Source organism: Dromiciops gliroides, chromosome 2, assembly GCF_019393635.1.
Source record: "Dromiciops gliroides isolate mDroGli1 chromosome 2, mDroGli1.pri, whole genome shotgun sequence".
Taxonomy (NCBI): domain Eukaryota; kingdom Metazoa; phylum Chordata; class Mammalia; order Microbiotheria; family Microbiotheriidae; genus Dromiciops; species Dromiciops gliroides.
In genome coordinates, this window is record NC_057862.1 from 361,455,110 (window position 1) to 361,476,073 (window position 20,964).

Sequence of the window (20,964 nt, forward strand, 5' to 3'; positions counted from 1 at the left end):
GTTTCTTAGTCTCCCTATAGTTTCTTCTATCTCCAATCCATCCTCTACACAGTTGCCAAATTAATATTCCTAAAGCACATCTGATCATGTCATTCCCCTGTTCACAGAAGCTCTCAGTTGCCTCAGGGACAAAATACTAACTAAAGGGCATTTAAAGCCCTTTACAATCTGGCTCCAGCTATCTTCCTTGATTAGTTCTACTTTACTTCCTCTTAGATATTGCATAGTCCAGTCTAGCCTCTTTGCAGTTCTCTGGAGATATCATTCCAACTCCTCCCTCCAGGGTATGCCTCATGCCAGGAGTGCTCTCCCTCCTCACCTCAGCCTCTGTCTTTTTTTTTTTTTTTTGGTGGGGCAATGAGGGTTAAGTGACTTGCCCAGCATCACACAGCTAGTAAGTGTCAAGTGTCTGAGGCCGGATTTGAACTTAGGTCCTCCTGAATCCAGGGCCTGTGCTTTATCCACTGCGCTACCTAGCTGCCCCCCCAGACTCTGTCATTTTCTACATGAGGCCTTTCCAGTTCACCCTGTTCCCTCAATTGTTAGTTTTCTCCCTCACCCTCATATTACTTTGTCTTTACAAGTATTTGGCATTTACTTATCCGTGTCCATACTATTTCCTCCTAGTAGAACAAAAGCTCCTTCAGGGCAGAAATTGTTTTGTTTTGTCTTTGTAACCCCAGCACCTAGCTCAGTGTCAGACACATCATAAATAAATATTTATTGAATTGAAATTTAAGGTATCTGTTCATATTAACAATTTCATATTCATAATATCCACTCACTCATCCCAGGAAAACATAAACTTCTTGAGGGTAGGTATCCTCAGTACCCTAGCACAGTGCCTCACTCATAACAGGCATTTAACAAATGCTCCTTGAATTCAGTTTTGTCATCTAAACCAGTGGTCTCCAAAGATTATTTTTTTAAATCACACATACCTACAAGTAAAAAGATTTCAAACCTGCACTCTCAATATGTATTTATTAGCTTATTTATAAATTATATACAGGTACAACTATACCAATAAATATGTATATTATTAAACATGCAAAAAGTAGAAATTGAAAAAGAATGAGATAGAGAATAATACTTGACTTTAGAGTCAACAGGGAGCCACTGACGTTTATTGAGAAGGGCAGTAACATGATCAGACCTAAGCTTTAGGAAAATTACTTTGTTAGCTGTGTGTGGAAGAGAGATTCCGGTGGAGAGATAATTGAAGCAGGGGAGGCCAATTAGGAAACTATTGCAAAAGGCCAGGCAAGGGATGATGACACCCAACAGAGTGGATATATGAAGATAGAAGCATCAAGATTTGGCAACTAATTGACTATGAGGGTTGAGGAAGAATGACTCTTCAAGAATATCACCTGAGTGATCCTTGAAAGGATGATGGTGTCTGACAGCAATAGGAATTTTTGGCTGAGCAGTGGATTTGTGGGTAATGATAATTGTTATAGGGAAATTGAGTGGGGATTTGAAATAGAGGTAGGGGTTCTTAGGAATTCCTCTTTAAAGAATTACACCGGGGCAGCTAGGTGGCGCAGTGGATAAGGCACGAGCCTTGGATTCAGGAGGACCTCAGTTCAAACCCAGCCTCAGGGGGGCAGCTAGGTGGCGAAGTGGATAAAGCACTGGCCCTGGATTCAGGAATTCCTGAGTTCAAATCCGGCCTCAGACACTTGACACTTACTAGCTGTGTGACCCTGGGCAAGTCACCTAACCCCCATTGCCCCGCACAAAAAACAAACAAACCCAGCCTCAGACACTTACTAGCTGTGTGACCCTGGGCAAGTCACTTAACCCCCATTGCCCTGAAAAAAACAAAAACAAAAAAAAGAATTACACCCTCTTGCATGCAAATCCAATTAGAATAAAATAATAGTTTTTTTAGGGGCTGGAAAAAGGAAACCAAGAAAGAAATCCTAGGAGTTCTTTCTTCTCATGGGGAGAAGGCATGGCTCTGAGATGCCTATCTCCTCTAGCAGAAGACAGGCAGATACTTTTATAGAGGACCTGTGGTGATCTGATGAGGTGATCCAGTGGTGGTCTGATGAGGTGATCTTCTGATTGTGGAAAGTTCCCTTATTGGGGGAGGATCATCCCCCACTGGTGGTGGCTGGGGGAAGTTGGGTGAGGGTCGGCTCTGGATCCCTCAAGCCATCTCTCTCCCCCTATACCACAAAGGCAGCAGCCACACCTAGTCTTATCTCCCCAAGGGGTGGGGGAGACTGGTTAGGGGTGTCTGTTCTTTGGTTTAGTTTCTCAAGGAGAAGGTTCTTTTGATTTACCCCACAAAACTTCTGGGGTACCCAGGGCCATTCAAATGAGGTACCCAGGTCCATAATAATAATGTTATGAGATTCAACAGATCTTGACCTATCCATGGACATGCCTCTCACTCTGTCCCATCTAAAACAAAACGGGGAGAGATAGGGCTCTTATTCACAGATCACTGCCCTTGAGGGGAGAAGGGATGAGAGAAGGAAGCAGTGGCTAGAGTGAGAATTTTCCCGGTGACAACAGCTGCAGTAAGTGCCTGGATGATGCTCAGGTTATAACTGTCTGGGGAGTGGGTTCAGAAGGGAAGAGGTTGGGAGCTTGCACTGGGGAAGGAAGAAAGGAGGGTTTGGTGTTTGTGTCCCAGTTGTTTGCCAGACAAATCGCATGACTGGCTATTGCCGGTTCCGCCCTCAGGTAACTGTCCCTCTGGAGACCCCAGGCCCCCTATTTTGGAGACTCTGCCATGAATCTTTGAGAGTCTTTGACTCTAGATGGTGCTCTTGGCAGCATGTGGTTCTGAGCCTTGTAAATTTCACTGAGAGGCACAGAGATGATTCCCTTTGAGAACCAGAAAGAAATGACAAAGCCAGCTTCCATTTCAGCATCAAGTTACAATTTACAAAGCATTTCCTACATAGTGACTCTGTGAAGGGAGATAGCTATTATCATCTCCATTTTACAGAAGAGGAAGCTGAGACTCAGAAAGAAATGATTATTTCCCTGTCGATGCACAGTAGTAAGGACTGGAACCCAAACCTTCTGGCTTGTGCTGCATCTCCAGTGATCTAAAAATGTTTCCTATTTTGAATCTCTTTAAAAATAATATTTTACTTTCCCCCCAGTTACATGTAAAAACAACTTTAACATTCATTTAAAAAGTTTGTTGAGTTCCAAATTCTATCCCTTTCTCCCTCCCCTCCCTTGCTCCTTGAGATGGTAAGCAGTATCATATAGGTTATGTGATATAGGTTACATGTACAGTCATGTACAACATATTTCCATATTAGTCATTTTGTGGAAGAAAACTCAAACCAAAAAAAAAAAAAGGAAAATGAAAAATAGTATGCTGTGGTCTGTATTCAGATGCCATTGATTCTTCTCTAGAAGTGGATAGCATTTTTCATCATGAGTCCTTTGGGATTGTCTTGGATTATTGTATTGCTGAGAATAGTTTAGCCATTCCCAGTTATCATACAATATTGCTATTATTGTGTACAATGTTCTCCTGGTTCTGCTCACCTCATTCTGCATCAGTTCATGTGAGCCTTTCCAGGTTTTTCTGAAATCATCCTGCTCATCATTTCTTATAATATTCCATTACAATCACATACCTCCTATTTTGACTCTTGAAATTGGCTCTTTGCAAGCTAAGTCCCTGGGTCCCTTCTAAAGTGGCTGATACAAAGCTCATCCCCAGAACTAGATTGGCCCTGGTCTCTGGGATTTACCCTACCATTTTCTTTGACACATTTAGGGCCTATGCGACATCATCCGGCTGTTGGATCTTTCGACTTGTCTCTCCTACTACAAGTGGATATGGCAGCACCTGACACCAGTAGATCACAGTCTTCTGGATGCTCGGAACTTTGGTAGAGTCATAGAGTTGCTAGCTGTGGCTGAGGTACCCCTGGGCTTCCAAAATCTGACAATGATAGGCCTGATGGAAATAAACTCTAGCCCCCCTGCCTTGGGCGTAGTAGAGCCAGAGAATATTAACAATGAAAAGACCCTTAGGGACCATCACAACCAAACCCCTCACAGAACCAGAACTGTAGAATCTCAGAGCTGTGTCTCAGAGGGACATCTAATCCAATCTGTCTTGGATCAAGAACTCAACTTCGGGGCAGGTAGGTGGTACAGTGGATAGAGCACTGGCCCTGGATTCAGGAGGACCTGAGTTCAAATCCACCTCAGACACTTAACACTTACTAGCTGTGTGACCCTGGGCAAGCCACTTAACCCCAATTGCCTCAAAAAACCCCCCAAAAAACCTCAACTTCGCAACATTCCCAGCCCAGCAATCAGTCTTTCCTTGAAGGCTTTCATGGAGCGGAGAACCCAGTGCTTCCTGAATCATCCCTTTCTACTTTATGGAATCCTCTCTTTTACAGATGGGGAAACTGAGTCCCAGAGAGATGTTGAGACTTCCTCCAAAATCACACAGTGAATTAGGGCAAAAGCAGAACTAGAACCCAAGTCACCCAACCTCTTATTTAACAATTTTTTCCAACTGTTATTCTTCTGAGGGGGTAGGATCAGTGACATCCATGGTCCTCATTTAAAGCCCTTCATAGTCTCTCTTTTGGCTTACAATTCTAGGCTTCTTTCATATCACTTTCTTTCATGTACTCGACATTCCAGCCAAACTTCCCACCTTGCTGTCCCTTGGGCTTTGCATGCTAGTGGCACCTCCATGCTTTTGAACAAGCTGTCTCTCATGCCTGGAATTCACTCTCTCCTCTCTTCCATTTCTTTTGTTTGTTTGTTTGTTTGTTTTTGCTGGGCAATGAGGGTTAAATGACTTGACCAGGGTTACACAGCTAGTAAGTGTTAAGTGTCTGAGGCCGGATTTGAACTCAGGTACTCCTGAATCCAGGGCCGGTGCTTTATCCACTGTGCCACCTAGCTTCCCCTATCTCTTCCATTTCTTAAAGGCCTCTTCAAGGCAAGTGGCAACTCCCACAGGAAGCCTTTTCTGATCCACCCTCCCAACCCAGTGTCTAGGGCCTTCCTCCCCAAATTACTTTGTATATGTTTTGTATTTATTTGCATACATGTAATTCCCCACCTCTTTGTTGTCTCCAGCCTCTCATATACAGTTCCTGACACCTAATAAATTCTCTCTCAATTGAATTTCTTTCACCATGTTCCGGTTCTTATTCTATGATTAATTTTTCTGATCCTTTCATGACCCCTTGGTTCCCTCTCTGTTAACTGAGAGGTAGGATAGTATAGTGTCAAGAACATCTGGGCCTCTGTTTCCCCAAAAGGCAAAATGAGAGGATTGTGCCACATGCTCTCTATCATCCCTCTTGGCTTGACCCAGCTATGGCCTTGTCTTGCTCCAGAGCTTGGACAACATTTATGAGGGCACTACATCTTCTCGAGGTTCTCTCTCCCTTTTAGAGATAGGTAAGACCTCAAAGTCATATTCCTGGAAGGGCTCTCTCTAGCTTAGCGTGGGGCCGGGATTCATTAGCAAAATCTGACCAGCTTAGACCATCCTCTCTCCCCTTGTATCTTCCTCCTTGACCCATAGATGCTCACAGACAAACAGAGCTTCTAGCTGGAAATGCAAGAAATGGAACCCCTGGATTGGTGCCCAAGGCTCTGACCCAAAGGGAGACACATACACTCTCACATAAGAAGCAGGGCAGAGAGAGAGAGTTCTTTAGGGTACCAGGTCTTACACAAAACCTCCCTTACCATATGTACAGAGAATCAGTAATCAACAATAACTCCACAGCAGGGCTGTGGTGGGGCCCATTAGTAAATCTCTGGGGCTGATTTATATCAGCCTCATTGCTTCTGAGTAGGGGCAGGGAGTGATCTGCCATCTCTCTCCCGCAGTATGCACAGGCTGCTGTTTATAGCTTGTCACATCTGTGACTGAACCCCTTAAGATTCCTATGCTGAACTATACTCATCTTCCATTTTAAAGGCCCCCCAGCCTATGGGTGACTTGGGCTAAATCCCAGAGTCCCTGATATGGAGGAAGAGCTGTATCTTTCTTCTAAAATATTCTTGTGAATAGGGCCAAGCTTTGCGGGGTGGGGGGAAGAGGAGATAGATGGGAGGTAGTTATTAAGTATTTCTCATGATTTCAACACTCAGGGACCCTTTACTTTGTGTGGTCCTTAAAATGATTTTTCCAAATTATAAACCAAATGTCAACAAAAACAAATAACCCAAATACTAACCCTACTCTAACCCTATATAGCCATATTTAAAACAAAAAATTAACTAATGACAACAACAATGTTGTCAGGTAGATATATGACTAGAAAGGGCTAGTGAAGACTTTTTTAAAGCATAGAAAAGAACAGAAGGAAGATCAAAGGAGACAAAGATAAGCAGGTTAACTTTGAAAGTAACATCATCATCATAGCTAACGTTTATATAGCACTGTATATAAACTGTATAGTATATGTGCAGGCACTGTGCTAAGAGCTTTACAATTATTATCTCATTTGATCCTCACAACTACTTTGGGAGGTAAGTACCATTATTATCCCCATTTTACAGATGAGGAAACTGAGGCAAACAGAGGTTAAGTAACTTGCCCAGGGGTCACACAGCTAATCAATGTTTCAGGCCAGATTTGAACTCAGGTCTTCCTTACTCCAGGCCCAATGTGCTATCCAGCATGCCACCTAGCTGCCTGCCTCCCCCCCCATTCATACATTGAATTTCTTATGTACTAAAAGGAAGGGAAAGCTATATTTAATGGAAATTCAGGGTTTAGTGCACAATCCTCTTTTTCTGCCCTACTTTGGATATTTTAGTTCTATTTGGTCTTAAGGTTAGAATAAAAAAAAATTAAAAGAACAAAAACAAAAAGAGAGGTGTTGGGTCAAAGGATAAGAAAAAGATTAACTCTGCTGCTGTGTCCCAGTGTTGGCAGGCGGGGAGAGAGAGAGAAAGAGAGAGAGAGAGAGAGAGAGAGAGAGAGAGAGAGAGAGAGAGAGAGAAGACAGACAGAGATAAAGAGAGATAGAGGCAGAGATAAAGAGATAGAGAGAGGGCAGCTGGGTGGCACTGGTCCTGGATTCAGGAGGTCCTGAGTTCAAATCTAGCCTCAGACACTTAACACTTACTAGCTGTGTGACCCTGGGCAAGTCACTTAACCCCAATTGCCTCATCCCCCCCCCAAAAAAAAGAGACAGAAAGGGACAGAGACCGAAACAGAGAGAGACAGAGACAGAAATAGACAAGAGAGACAGAGAACTCTTGCAGATTGGGTGAACAAACCATATGGAGGATGCCCAGGAAGACAGGGACAAGAGTTGAATAGGATTAGAAGGAAGGATGTGTTGCAATCAGCACCAGGGGAGGGAATATATCTTTTGATGAGTATGTCAGTCTGTCAAATCATCAAAGTATTTATAACAGCTTATTTTCTTCATGTCTCCTTCCCATTTCTGTGCTTGTCTTTTAACATGGAAAGTTTTTTTAAAACACTTAAAAAATTTGAACTTAAGAATCTTAATGGAAACCCACTCACCAACCCAAGATGAAGTTGCATGCTTTACTTAGAGAAATCTTGCTTTCTCTAACAGAAAGCTCTCCCCGGAAGAGGTTTAAAGATTTTCAGCTCAAATCCTACCCAGTACTGGACTTCAGTAATCTGAAAATGGCACATCTGGAGAAGATTAGGCAGGAAGAAAAGTCTGACAGTCCCAAAGAGGATAAATGCACGAATTCACAGAACAAGTGAGTAAGGTTTGGAGAACAAAGAAGCTCCCAGCTCAAAGTGGGGGAGGACATGAGATAGGTTTTTTTTTTTCCCCTGGGGGAGATAGTTATTAGTTAGGAAAGGGTGGGAAGCTCCCCTTCCTCAAAGAAACATGGAGTCCTAAAGTCTCAGAGCTAGAAGGGACCTACCTGAGATCCCATCCAACTGCCCAGCTGCCCATTGGTCCCCCTTATCACAACAGCTTCTCTGCATTTGTTTTTTGTTTTGTTTTGTTTTGTTTTTTAGTGAGGCAACTGGGGTTAAGTGACTTGCCCAGGGTCACACAGCTAGTAAGTGTTAAGTGTCTGAGGCCGGATTTGAACTCAGGTACTCCTGACTCCAGGGCCAGTGCTCTATCCACTGCACCACCTAGCTGCCCCATCTGCATTTGTTTTTAGCATGTACTATTTAAATATTGTCCTTGGAACACCCTCAGGAGATAATGAACTGGGTGCTGGGGAAGTAGGGACTTGCCAATTCAATTAAACATTTATTAAATGCCTTCTATGTGCAAGGTACTATGTTAGGTGCTAGGAATACAAAGACAAAGTGAAAAATAGTCAAGTTCTCAAGGAGTAACCATTCTCTTGGTGGGTATATTGTACTGAGTTGGGAGAGGGGTTACAACATTTACACAGATAATTAAATACAATACAATCTAAGGAGGGAGAGAGAACTACATTGAGGATAATCAGGAAAGTCTTCTCTGGGGAGATGACACCTCATCTGAGTCTTGAAGGAAATCCAAAATCCAAAGGGTAGAAGTGAGAGTAGGTATATTCCAAGTACAGGGACAGCCCTTAAAAAGGCATTGGAAGGGTGAGATGGAACACCAAGTTCCGGATGAAATGACTATTTTGACTGGAACATAGAATGTATGAAGGAGAAGATTTCTACTGCCTCCGCGTTGCTGCGCCCCCCACCCCCCAGTTATTTAATTGAGTTTTCTTGTAATTCTAGCTCCATTGATTTTGATCATGTAAAAGTCTTTACATTTTATGCGATTAGAATTGTCTCTTTTATCTTTTACAGTCATCTCTATCTTTTTGCTTGTTTGAGAATTCTCTCCATAGTCAATACTTGTGCAAGTTACCTCTCCATATTCTCCTTTAATTTTAAAAAATGATGTGACGTTTTATATTTAGATCACAAATCCATTAAGAGCTTATTATAGGGGCAGCTAGGTGGCGCAGTGGATAGAGCACCGGCCCTGGAGTCAGGAGGGCTTGAGTTCAAATCCAGCCTCAGACACTTGACACTAGCTGTGTGACCTTGGGCAAGTCACTTAACCCCAATTGCCTCACCAAAAAAAAGAAAAAAGAGCTTATTATAGGGACAGCTAGGTGGCGCAGTGGATAAAGCACTGGTTCTGGATTCAGGAGGTCCTGAGTTCAAATTCAGCCTCAGACACTTGATACTAGCTGTGTGACCTTGGGCAAGTCACTTAACACTCATTGCCCTGCTCCCCCCCAAAAAAAAAGAAAGAAAGAAAGAAAGAAAGAAAGAAAAAGAGCTTATTATGGTGTATGATGTAAGATGATGATATAAACTTAATTTCTCTCAAACGGTTTTCCATTTTTCCAAGCAATTTTTGTCAATTTAGGAGTCCTTCCCTCACGAGTTTGTGTTCTTGGATTTATTAAACACTAGAAGTCTATGTTTAATTGCTTCTGGGTCTTGCTTACCTAGTCAATTCCACTGATTAACTTTTCTATTTTTTGAAACAGCACCAAATAGTTTTGATGATTTTTGTTATTGTATAGTTTGACATATGATCATACCAGACCCCTTTCATTTCTACTTTTTTCCCCCTTAAGATTCATAATCTTTTATTCCTTCTGATGAATTTTGTCATTATTTTATCTAGTTCTAAAAAGTAAACCTTTGGTAGTTTAATTGGTTTGGCACTAAATTTGTAAATCAATTTAGCTAACATCATCATTTTTCTTATATAGGTACATTTAAGACATGAAATAGAAGAATCTCTCCAATTATTTGCCTTCCTTTATTTTGATAAAGAATATTTTATAGTAGTAGTTATAGAAGTTCCCAATATGTCTTGGTAAGTTAACCTTTAGATACCTATTAGCTATTTTTATTTTGGCATTTCCAGTTTAAAGATGATTTGCTTTGGCAAAGGAAATGGAAGCAAAAAAAAGAAGAAGAAGAAAAAAGGATTGAGTAGTCCAGCCTTCTCTCTATCATCTATTATCAGCGCCTCAGGCAGCAGGGTCCTATCTTTTCTTTGATCCTCCTCTTTCCCTCAGGATAGCTTTAAAAACGGTTTTTGTGCGGCAGCTAGGTGGCGCAGTGGATAGAGCACCAGCCTTGGAGTCAGGAGGGCTTGAGTTCAAATCCAGCCTCAGACACTTAACACTTACTAGCTGTGTGACCCTGGGCAAGTCACTTAACCCCAATTGCCTCACTAAAACAAAACAAAACAAAACAAAAACGGTCTTTGTGTAGAATAGTGATTACATATACTGCCAAACATGGTTGATATGTTGGCTAATTTTACCAAACTGAATTTTTTTGTTTCTTTTTGCTTTGTTCCAAGGAACAGCTTGCTGCATAGAATAGGGAGAGATATACTTGAAAATTAATGTGATTTGAAAACAAAAGACATCAACAAAAACAGGAGATGAGAAGTTTTGTCTTCCCTATCACTCCTCATCATCCTTAACTCATTTTTGATGTCATTGGGATTTCTGACATCTTTGTAAGGACTTTGGCTTTTGTATTCATTCTCTATTACCTGCCCTTGCTTCTCTCTTTTAAATTTTTTTTTGCAATATTTTTTATTTTTTACATGTCCTTTAGACTGATACATACATGAATATATGTGTATATATATGTGGGGTGTGTGTGTGTGTGTGTGTATGTATATATATATATATATATATATATATATATATATATATATATATATATATATATACAGAGAGAGAGAGAGAGAGAGAGATGACCAATCCATTTCTCCATTTCTCAGCTCTGGGCATTTTCTCTGCCTGTCCCCCATGCCTGGAATGCTCACCCTCCTCCACTCCAACTACTGACCTCCCTAGCTTCCTTTTAAGTCCCAACTAAAATTCCACCTTTTACAGGAAGCCTTCCCTAACACCTCTTAATTCCATTGCTTTTCCATTTTTAATTATTTCCTATTTATCCTGTATATAGCTTTCTTTGTATATATTTGCTTGCATGTTGTCTCTTCCATTAGACTGTAAGCTCCTTGAGGGCAGGAACTGTCTTTTGTCTCTTTTTGTATCCCCAGCACCCAGAACTGTACACGACACATAGTAGACACTTAATCAATGTTTATTGAAATGAAAATGGAAATTTGCTTTGCTTGATTACTCATATTTATAAAGAAGGGTTTTGTTTTTCTTGCTTTTTCAGAAGGGGGTGGGAGAGAAAGTAGATTTTTGCTAGAAAAAATTAATAAAAATGATAAAAAGTAGAAATTGGTGAGTTCCCTGTGTATCCACACTGGTCTTTTTTGTTAACTTGCCCTTTTCTTCCCCATTAAAATCGTTTATGTGTGTATCTTTAGAGTTTCTTCTTTTGTTTTTTTCTTAGCTCCCTAACATTCTCTGTGGAATATCTGACCTATCACTTCTCTGAGCCCTTTAAAATCAGATCTCCAAAAATCTAGAGTACATTTCAGACTACATCTAGTTTTCCTGGTCCCTTGCTTCACTTTCCCTCAAGGTTCCCATCATTTCTACTTTAGTTACTAGTTCTTTGTCAGAATTTGGTTCAACATAATGGCTCCCATGGTTACTTTCTCTACATTTTTAAGGATAAACTTATCAGCAAGCAAGTTAAGAAATAATCATCTGATGATCCAACCATTCTGGAGAGCAATTTGGAATTATGCCCAAAGGGCGATAAAGCTGTGCATACCCTTTGACCCAGCAATTCCACTTTTAGGTCTTTTTCCCAAAGAAATCATGGAAGGGGGAAAGGGACCCACATGTACAAAAATATTTATAGCTGCTCTTTACGTGGTAGCAAGGAATTGGAAGTTGAGGGGGTGCCCATCAATTGCGGAATGGCTGGACAAGTTGTGGTATATGAATACAATGGAATACTATTGTGCTGTAAGAAATGATGAGCAGGAGGAGTTCAGAGAAACCTGGAGGGTCTTGTGTGAGCTGATGATGAGTGAGATGAGCAGAACCAGAAGAACATTGTACACAGTATCATCAACATTGAGTGTTGACCTACTGTGATGAACTATATTCTTCTCACCAATGCAATGGTACAGAAGAGTTCCAGGGAACTCATGATAGAAGAGGATCTCCAAATCCAAGGGAAAAAAAAAAAGAACTGCGGAGTATAGATGCTGATTGAACCATACTATTTCTTTTGTTTTGGGTGCTGTTGTTTTTTTTTTTTCTATTTTGAGGTTTTGCATTACTGCTCTGATTTTTTCTTTTATAACAGGATTAATGCAGAAATAGGATTAATGTTATTATGGGTATATATATATATATATATGTGTGTGTGTGTGTGTATATATATATATACACATCTATATGTATATGTATATAGATATAACCTATATCAGATTACCTGCTGTCTAGGGGAGGGGGGGAGGGAGGGGAGGGAGGGAGAAAAATCTGAAATTGTAAAGCTTGTATAAACAAAAGTTGAGAACTATCTTTACATGTAACGGAAAAAATAAAATACCTTATATGCAAAAAATAAATAAATTAATTAAAAAAAAAATAATCATCTGATAGGGGCAGCTAGGTGGGTAGTGGATAAAGCACCAGCCCTGGAGTCAGGAGGACCTGAGTTCAAATCCGGCCTCAGACACTTGACACTTACTAGCTGTGTTACCTTGGGCAAGTCACTTAACCCCAATTGCCTCACCAAAAAAAAAAAATTATCTACTTTCTTTTTGGCAGAGAGAGGTCTAACAGATAACCAGATAATTAGAGTCTCCCATCAATATTATATCATACCTTTGTGATTTGTTTCCTTAACTCATGTCTTTCTTCCTCTGTCAGGATTTATATTCCCAAGTCAAGATCACTAATCAACGACAATAGCTCCCTCCTTTCATTGATCTGAAATTCTGATAGAAAGTAAGCTACCTGAGGGCAAGACTTTCATTTTTGTTCCTCTCTTTCAGAAAGATCCCTAGAGTCAGGATGACCTGAGTTCAAATCTAACCTCAGACATGTATTGGCTATACTTCTCTAGGCAAGTCACTTAACCCTTGTTTGCCTCAGTTTCCTTTTCTGTAAAATGGGGAAAATAATAGCATTTGTCTTTCAAGGTTGTTGTAAGGATCAAATAAAATAATATTTGCAGTACTTAGCACAGTGCACAACACAGAGTAGGTGCTTGATAAATGATTGTTTCCTTCCTTTTCTTGTCACTTGTGCATAGCACTTGGCTCATAGCTGCCAAATAAATACTTGTTGATTGCTATACCTAATGTTCTCCATTATCCTTTCTTCTGCTGGTTCCTGCATTCCCTACATGAGTATATTTTCTTAATATAAAATGCTATTCTACCCCCTTCCAGTTAGGGTTCCCATTCTGCCATGTGTCAGGGATACCTGTGTGGTCAAATTTGCCCCCTTATGTTTTGATTTTGAGTCCGCCTTGCTTGTTATCCATACTTTGTGCATTTGTAAACAGACATTTGAAGAGATGGGTTTTATTTCTGACTCCTCTCTTGAATTTTATGTCCTGGGAATTTCTGGGCATCTCTACTGTTATTCTTCCTATCTTGTAATTATATTCAATTGTATTGAGCTTTCTAGACACAGACATTTTTCTTTCTCCTTTCCTTTTTAGCATAAAGCCCCTTTTGATTGGGCGGCTGGGTGGTGCAGTGGATAGAGAGCACTGGCCCTGGAGTCAAGAGGACTTGAGTTTAAATCTCACCTCTGGGCTCTAATATATGACCTTGGGTAGGTGACTTCATTTTTTGGAGTCACAGTTTCCTATTCTACAAAATGGGGATAAAAATACTTGTAATGGCCGCCACACACAGGGTGGTTGTGAGGAAAGCACTTGGGAACCCTGAGGCAATTGATCAATCAATCAACAATCTTTTATTAAACACCTCCGACATGCCAAGCACGGTGCTACAAGTTAGGAACTGGGAGTCATGATGATTATAATACTCTAGTCTCCTGATGACTCATCATTGTGGACACATTTTTGAAAGCTATAAAAGCTGGCTAGCATTTATATAGAGTTTTTAGATTTGCAAAGCATTGTATATATAGATATATGTATATATATATGTACATATATGTATATATTACTTGATTATAACAACATCGAAAGTCAGGTCTTATTATTTTCTCCATTTTACATTTGAGGAAACTGAGCCTGAGAGAGGGTAAGTGATTTGCTCAGAATCATGCAGCTAGTAAATGTCTGAGAAAGGATTTAAGCTCAGCTCTTCCTGACTCCACAGCAGCTAGGTGGTATAGTGGGTAGAGCACTGTGCTTAGAATCAGCCTCAGATACTTACTAGCTGCATGATTCTGGGCTAGTCACTTGATCCTGCTTGCGTCAGTTTCCTCATCTGTCAAATGAGCTGGAGAAGGAAATGGCAAACCACTCCTGTATCATTGCCAGGAAAAACCCAAATGAGGTTACAGTGTCAGACAGATTGAAATGACTGAACAACAACTTCCTGATTTCCAATCCAGTGTGCCTCTTAGTTATGTCAATGGAGCATGAGCTCTGATCAGTCCCACCAATGTAGAAAGGCTTTTTGTCCAGCGATAGGCTCTTGATTGTCTTTCATCTAAGGAAGAGCCTAGCTAAGTTTGGAAAGGCTTATCCTTTGATTGGCTGCAGGGAGATTAATTTTCCAGCTGACAAAACCCCAAATACTATGTATTTTAAGTTGCAGGGCGACTGTGATTTGCATTGGTGAAACCTGTGCCTACATGAGTAAAATCGGGTCCCACCACACTGGGATGAAAGGATCTTAGATTGACCATCTCAGTCCAACTCCTCACTTTATAAGTGGGGAAACTGTGGCCCAGGGGAGGGAAGGGAAGGGGCCTGACTGAAGTAGCAAGTAGTAAGAGCCTGGATTTGAACCCAGGCTCTCTGACTCCAAATCCAGTGCTCTTCATCCTCTGGCCCCTATATAGATGCTTTATACCTTGGAAATTTCCGGGAATGGAAGTCATTGGTTCACCAGTTAGAGTATCCATCTAGTAGGACACATGTTCCTTGAGAACCTAGAATTTTAAAAAATTTTGAATTTAAATCCCCAGAATTTAACACAATGCCTTGCACATAGTTGGTGCTATTGTACCCCCTTCTTAATAAGTGCTTAATAACTGCTTGTTGATTAATTGATTGATAAATTGTCTTAAGGTCTCCTGAGTGTTTTCTTCACCACATCCTAGTGAGGAGAGAGGTACCGTATTATAAATATTTCTATTCCCATTTTGCAGATTAGGAAACAGCCTTAGAGAGGTGAAGTGACTTTCCTTAAGTCACACAATGAAGTGCTTTTCAATTCTTGTTTAATTTCATTTCCTTCTGGTCTAACCCCCATCCTTCCTGTGGTGGTAGGAGCACATTTTGTCTTGTGGTGATAGGGATTGTCTTTATGTTCTCTCCACATCTACCTGAAGTTTGTCTTAGAAGTCTTCCTCAGAATTGGGGACTAGGTTTCTAGTTCAACTCACCAAACATTTATTAAATGCCTACTATATACTAGTATAAAATATTTTATTGTTTTTTTTTGTTTTGTTTTTTAGTGAGGCAATTGGGGTTAAGTGACTTGCCCAAGGTCACACAGCTAGTAAGTGTTAAGTGTCTGAGGCCGGATTTGAACTCAGGTACTCCTGATTCTAGGGCTGGTGCTCTATCCACTGTGCCACCTAGCTGCCCCTATAAAATATTTTAAATGACTAAGGGAGACTAATCTGACTGGGGGGGTGCTAATCTGGGGCCTAATCTATCTGAAGGACTAATCTGGGGATTTTTTACTGACTGGCTATCTGACTGCTATTAATTTAATATGGCTGTTTATAAAGTTCCACCACACTTGATCCTCCCAAATTGATAAGGAAAAGATCAAGAAGCCTCTTAATTAAATAATCAAAGCAGAATTTATTTATAAAAATCAATGTAAATGATAAGGGTTGAGAAATGATGCCGCCTCTTGCCTTAGGGTCTGCTCCAGCTTTCTCTTTCTTAGCTTTTTCTCCATCTTTTTTCTGTTCATCCTCTTCTCTACCTTCTAACTGGAAGGCCCTTTCTCCAACTCCTCTGTGCTGACCGCCCCAATGAATAGCCGCCTGCTTCACTCTTTAACGTCTCTCTCACTACCATAGGGATGAACCCCTGAAAAGCCCCTTACTCCATACCGCTCCTTCCTCTGTCTGTCTCCTCTCTTACTGTCTTCTCCAACCTTCTTGTACCGTCTCTCCCCCCCCCCCCCCTTGTTGTTTTTGGGGTTTTTTGCAGGGCGATGGGGGTTAAGTGACTTGCCCAGGGTCACACAGCTAGTAAGTATCAAGTGTCTGAGGTCGGATTTGAACTCAGGTCCTCCTGAATCCAGGGCCGGTGCTTTATCCACTGCGACACCTAGCCGCTCCCCCCCCCCCAACTTTGTTTCTGGTCAGCCTCGCCAGGGCCGGCCCAGCTCGTGCTCCCGGGAGGAGCTGGAGGCTGGGTGAAGCAAACCCCAGCGTCTCTGAGGGTTTTCGTGCGTCTTTGTAATCCTAGCTCCTGAATAAATGATTATTGATCTTTTGATACTTAATAATTTGTTGCTGTTGTTCAGCCCTTTCAATCATGTCTTACTCTTTGTGACCCCATTAGGGGTTTTCTTGGTTGAAATACTGGAGTACTTTGTCATTTCCTTCTACTCATTTTACAGATGAGGAAAATGAGGCAAACAACGTTAAGTAACTTGCTTAGGTTCTCACAAGTAGGAAGTATCCAAGGACAGATTTGAACTCGGGAAGATGGGTCTTCCTGACTTCAGGCCCAGCACTCTATCCATTATGTCACCTAGTTGCCCTGATGATTAATAATAATTAATCATTAGTCCTCAGTTAAATTTTTAAAAACTGCCCTCAAGGAACTTACATTTTGCAATAGGATACAAAATTTGCATAGCTAAATGCAAGGCAATTTGAATAGATACTTCCAACTCTAAATACTATGAAACAAGAAACACAGTTCTGTTTCCTTGGGCTATGCATGGAAATGGATTCTTTATGGTGGACTCGCCGGCTAACTCTGGGTAAGTGGGAATTCTTCTGGAAGCTGGGAGGGGTGTCCTTTGGGTGAGTGAGCAATAAAGACTGCTCAATAAATACTTGTCCATTGATTTACCTAATGTTCCTCCAGGGCCATTATAGACAGATATTCAGGTTTCAATGATCCTGATCTTTCATGAGAGATTCCCCAAATCCTTCTATTTTTAGATACTTTAGGATTGGCTCTGGCTCCTGCCCTGTCTCTAGCCCTATGGTGATGACGGAATTTGGACCACTCCCAAAGGATGCCGTGGTGGGAGTCTATGTGAAGGTTCACACCGTGGAGTCAGGCAATATTTTGGTAAAGTATTTGCCAAAGTCTCTAGGTCCCGCTACTTGTTAACACTGCACTGTTTGTAATTGTAAATCTTAGAACCCAACAGAGAGCAGAGCCCCGTGGCATGGAAAGAACAGCAGATTTAGTCATGGGCTAGATACAACTTGCTAAGTATGTGTGTGACCTCAGGAATCATTTTCCCTTTCTGAGCCTCTGTTTTTTCATCTGTAAAATGTCAATAATAACACTGTTCACATTCCCCATTTCCCAGGGTTTTTATGAGAAAGGATGCTTTGCAAACTTTATGAAATGTTCTCTATATGCAAATTATTATTATTATAGATCTGAGCGAGCTATGTCCCCTTTGAAGGTTCCCCACACACACACCTGCTAGGAAGCCACAGGCTGATTCCAATCATGTATTGATTAGATTACCCTCCCTAGTTAACAGTGCCCATTCCAAATGACTTTGGGTCAAACCCATTATCTCTTTCTTTCTTTTTTTTGGCAATGAGGGTTAAGTGACTTGCCCAGGGTCACACAGCTAGTAAGTGTCAAGTGTCTGGGGCCAGATTTGAATTCAGGTCCTCCTGAATCCAGGGCCAGTGTTTTATCCACTGCACCACCTAGCTGCCCCCAAACCCATTCTCAAAAAAGAAAGATTTGCCTCCATTGAGGAGATATTTACTACTACTACTACTACTACTACTACTACTACTACTACTACCACCACCACCACCACCACCACCACCACCACCACCACTACTACTACAACCACTACCACTACCACCATTACCACCACAACTACCATAACCACCACTACTACTACTGGCTAGCATTACATAGTGCTTTTAGGTTTTGCATTTACTTGATCTTCAACAATAACCTTGAGGAGTAGGTACTACAAGTCAGGTATTATTCCCATTTTACTAATGAGGTAGAGGTTAAGTGACTTGCCCAGGGTTACACAGCTAGTAAATGCCCAATGTAGGATTAGCACTCAGGTCTTCTTGATTCCAAGTCCAATACTCTTTCTACCATCTAGCTGCCTTAATCTCCAAAAACTGCTCCCCCAAAGGAGTCTGAGGATATAGAGCTGTGATAGGCCTTCCTAAACTCAGGATGTGGTCTCCCTAGCAGCTGACTCTTAAGGGAACCTGTTCCCAGGCATATGGAAGCTCAGCACAGTTATACATACAATTACATAAGAGTCACTCAGGGCTAGTTGCCCAGTCAGTTGGTGTGGTGGCCTGACTGACCCTAGCCACCAGACTCTTTATTGAGAGAATCTGTCCAGGCTTGGAAGCTTAGGGTGAACTGACCCAGATACTGAGGAAAAAAGAAGTAGCAGAAACAGCCTGGACCCCATCTGAGTTTGAACTGGAGCTTCACTGAGAGGAGGGGGAAGCTGTATTGATAGATCCAAGGATTATAGAGCCAGAAGGAACCTCGCTGGCCATATAGTCCAAACCCCTCATTTTATAGATGAGGGCACTGAGCTTCAGAGAGGTTGAGTAATTTACCTAATTTACACAGGCAGTAAGTTTCACAGGTAGGACTGGAATCCTGGTCTTCCTGACTCCAAGGCCAGCTATTGCCTAACCTACACAGTGCCTTGTTGTTGTTCAGTCATTTCAGTTGTGCCCACCTCTTTGTGACCCCATTTGGGGTTTTCTTGGCAGAGATACTGGAGTGATTTGCCATTTCCTTTTTTAGCTCATTTTACAGATAAGGAAACTGAGGCAACAGGGTGAAGTGATTTGCCCAGGGCCACACAGCTAGTGTCTGAGTCAGGATTCAAACTCAGGTCTCCCTCACTTCAAGTCCAGCACTCTATCCACTATGTTCCCTAGTGGGCAGTATCATAGAGAGACCAGGAGAAAAGGATGTAAACAATAATGTCAATAGCTATAAAGATGTTAAATAGCATAAAGATTGAGAGCAAGCCACCAGATTCAGTAGCTATGAGATCATTGGGAATATTACTTTGGGGAAAGCCATTTTATTGAATAGTGGGGTCCTGGAAGCAGGTCCCTGGGGCAATCCTAGTGAGTAGGAGGCGAGAAAATGTAGGCAAGGAGTGGAAAGAACTCTTTCTAGATTTCTAGGAAATGGAATTGCTTGAGAAGATGGCAGGATCAATTCTCTATTTTTTAAAGGTGAGGGAGACCTGGGCATATTTCTAGGCAATTGGTGAGGCTCCAATTGATAAGGAGAAATTAAAGACAGAGAAAGGAACGATCAAAGGGACAGGTTCCCCAGAAAAGGTGAGAAGGAATAGGATCAAGGGAATAGGGAGAAGTTTCAGCTTTAATAAGAAGGGTGACCGGGGCAGCTAGATGGCGCAGTGGATAAAGCACCAGCCCTGGATTCAGGAGTACCTGAGTTCAAATCCGGCCTCAGACACTTAACACTTACTAGCTGTGTGACCCTGGGCAAGTCACTTAACCCCAATTGCCTCACCAAAAAAAAAAGAAGTGTGACCTCTTCTTCAGAGACTCAATCAAAGGAAGAGAAAAATAGGAGATGATGATGAGCAGAGGTGTCAAACATGTGGCCTACAACATTCCCAAGTGCAGATTAAAATGTAATCCAAAATATTTAGCAAAATAAATAAAAATACAAGAAAACATAGATAACATTAACGTGTCATTTTCTGAGTGAACATGTAGACTGCAGGGATCCTTATCATGCATAGTTTAGTGACCCTTTTTATTTGGATTTGGCATTATTGGGTCCAATGTAGGTTAGAATGTGTGTTGGAGAGGGGGCAGGGGAAGAGGAAGTTCATGGTAGCTGGACTTTCTTTTTTTAGTAAAGTAGAAAATAATTTCCTCCCCTGAAAAGGAGGAAAGAGCTGGCATATGGAGTTTGAGGAGCAAAAATAATGTTAGGAAGAGCTTCAGTAAAGAGTGTGATAGTCAACCAACAGGGACTAGAAAGATCGCTGTGCCCTGCTGAGGGCCCAGGTGAGTCTAGATAACATAGGAGTAGAAAAGTCAGAGGGTGGGAATAACCAAGGTGGGGCTTAGCAAGGGGGATGTAGGGCAAATAAATAAAGAGAAAGGCATTCAAGGATAAAGGTTCAGACTAATTGAAATGGCCAAACTATATTAAGGGTGTGAAGGGAGAAAAATGAGGCCAGAGCAGAAGGGATGATAGAACACAGAAGAGTGGTGGGTACTAGAGGTTATAGTAAAAAGAAGGAGAAGGAGAAGAAGAAGAAGAAGAAGGAGAAGGAGAAGGAGAAGGAGAAGGAGAAGGAGAAGGAGAAGGAGAAGGAGAAGGAGAAGGAGAAGGAGAAGGAGAAGAAGAAGAAGAAGAAGAAGAAGAAGAAGAAGAAGAAGAAGAAGAAGAAGAAGAAGAAATTTACAAGAATTAAGAATGATGTTGAAGTGTGCAAGAGGTTATCATCAGATAGGGGAATTTCAAAATATAGAATATGGTGATGGTGAAATCTACCTGTGCATAGCTAAGCTGGAGCTAAAATATACATCATAGGAATTGATGAGGTTGATGAACTGGGACAACCAGGGTAATTGAGGGTACAGAAATACGTGTAATGAAATCCCCAAGCATGAAGGCAGATTTTAAGCTAGAGAGAAAGACTGAGCCAGGTGCTGAGCTTCTAGAGAAAGGAAGTAAAATAGGTACCTTGCATTGTTGGTGGAACTGTG

At 41.4% G+C, this 20,964-nt stretch overlaps 1 protein-coding gene across 1 annotated transcript in view; it reads left to right on the forward strand.

Annotated features, from left to right (window-relative positions):
* Nucleotides 1-20,964, forward strand: part of CNBD2 (cyclic nucleotide binding domain containing 2) — an 85,223-nt gene that overhangs the window by 52,938 nt on the left and 11,321 nt on the right. The window contains 3 exon segments of the mRNA XM_043980776.1: nucleotides 3,761-3,875; nucleotides 7,566-7,719; nucleotides 17,179-17,311. Of these exon segments, the coding sequence (XP_043836711.1) occupies nucleotides 3,761-3,875; nucleotides 7,566-7,719; nucleotides 17,179-17,311 (402 nt within the window).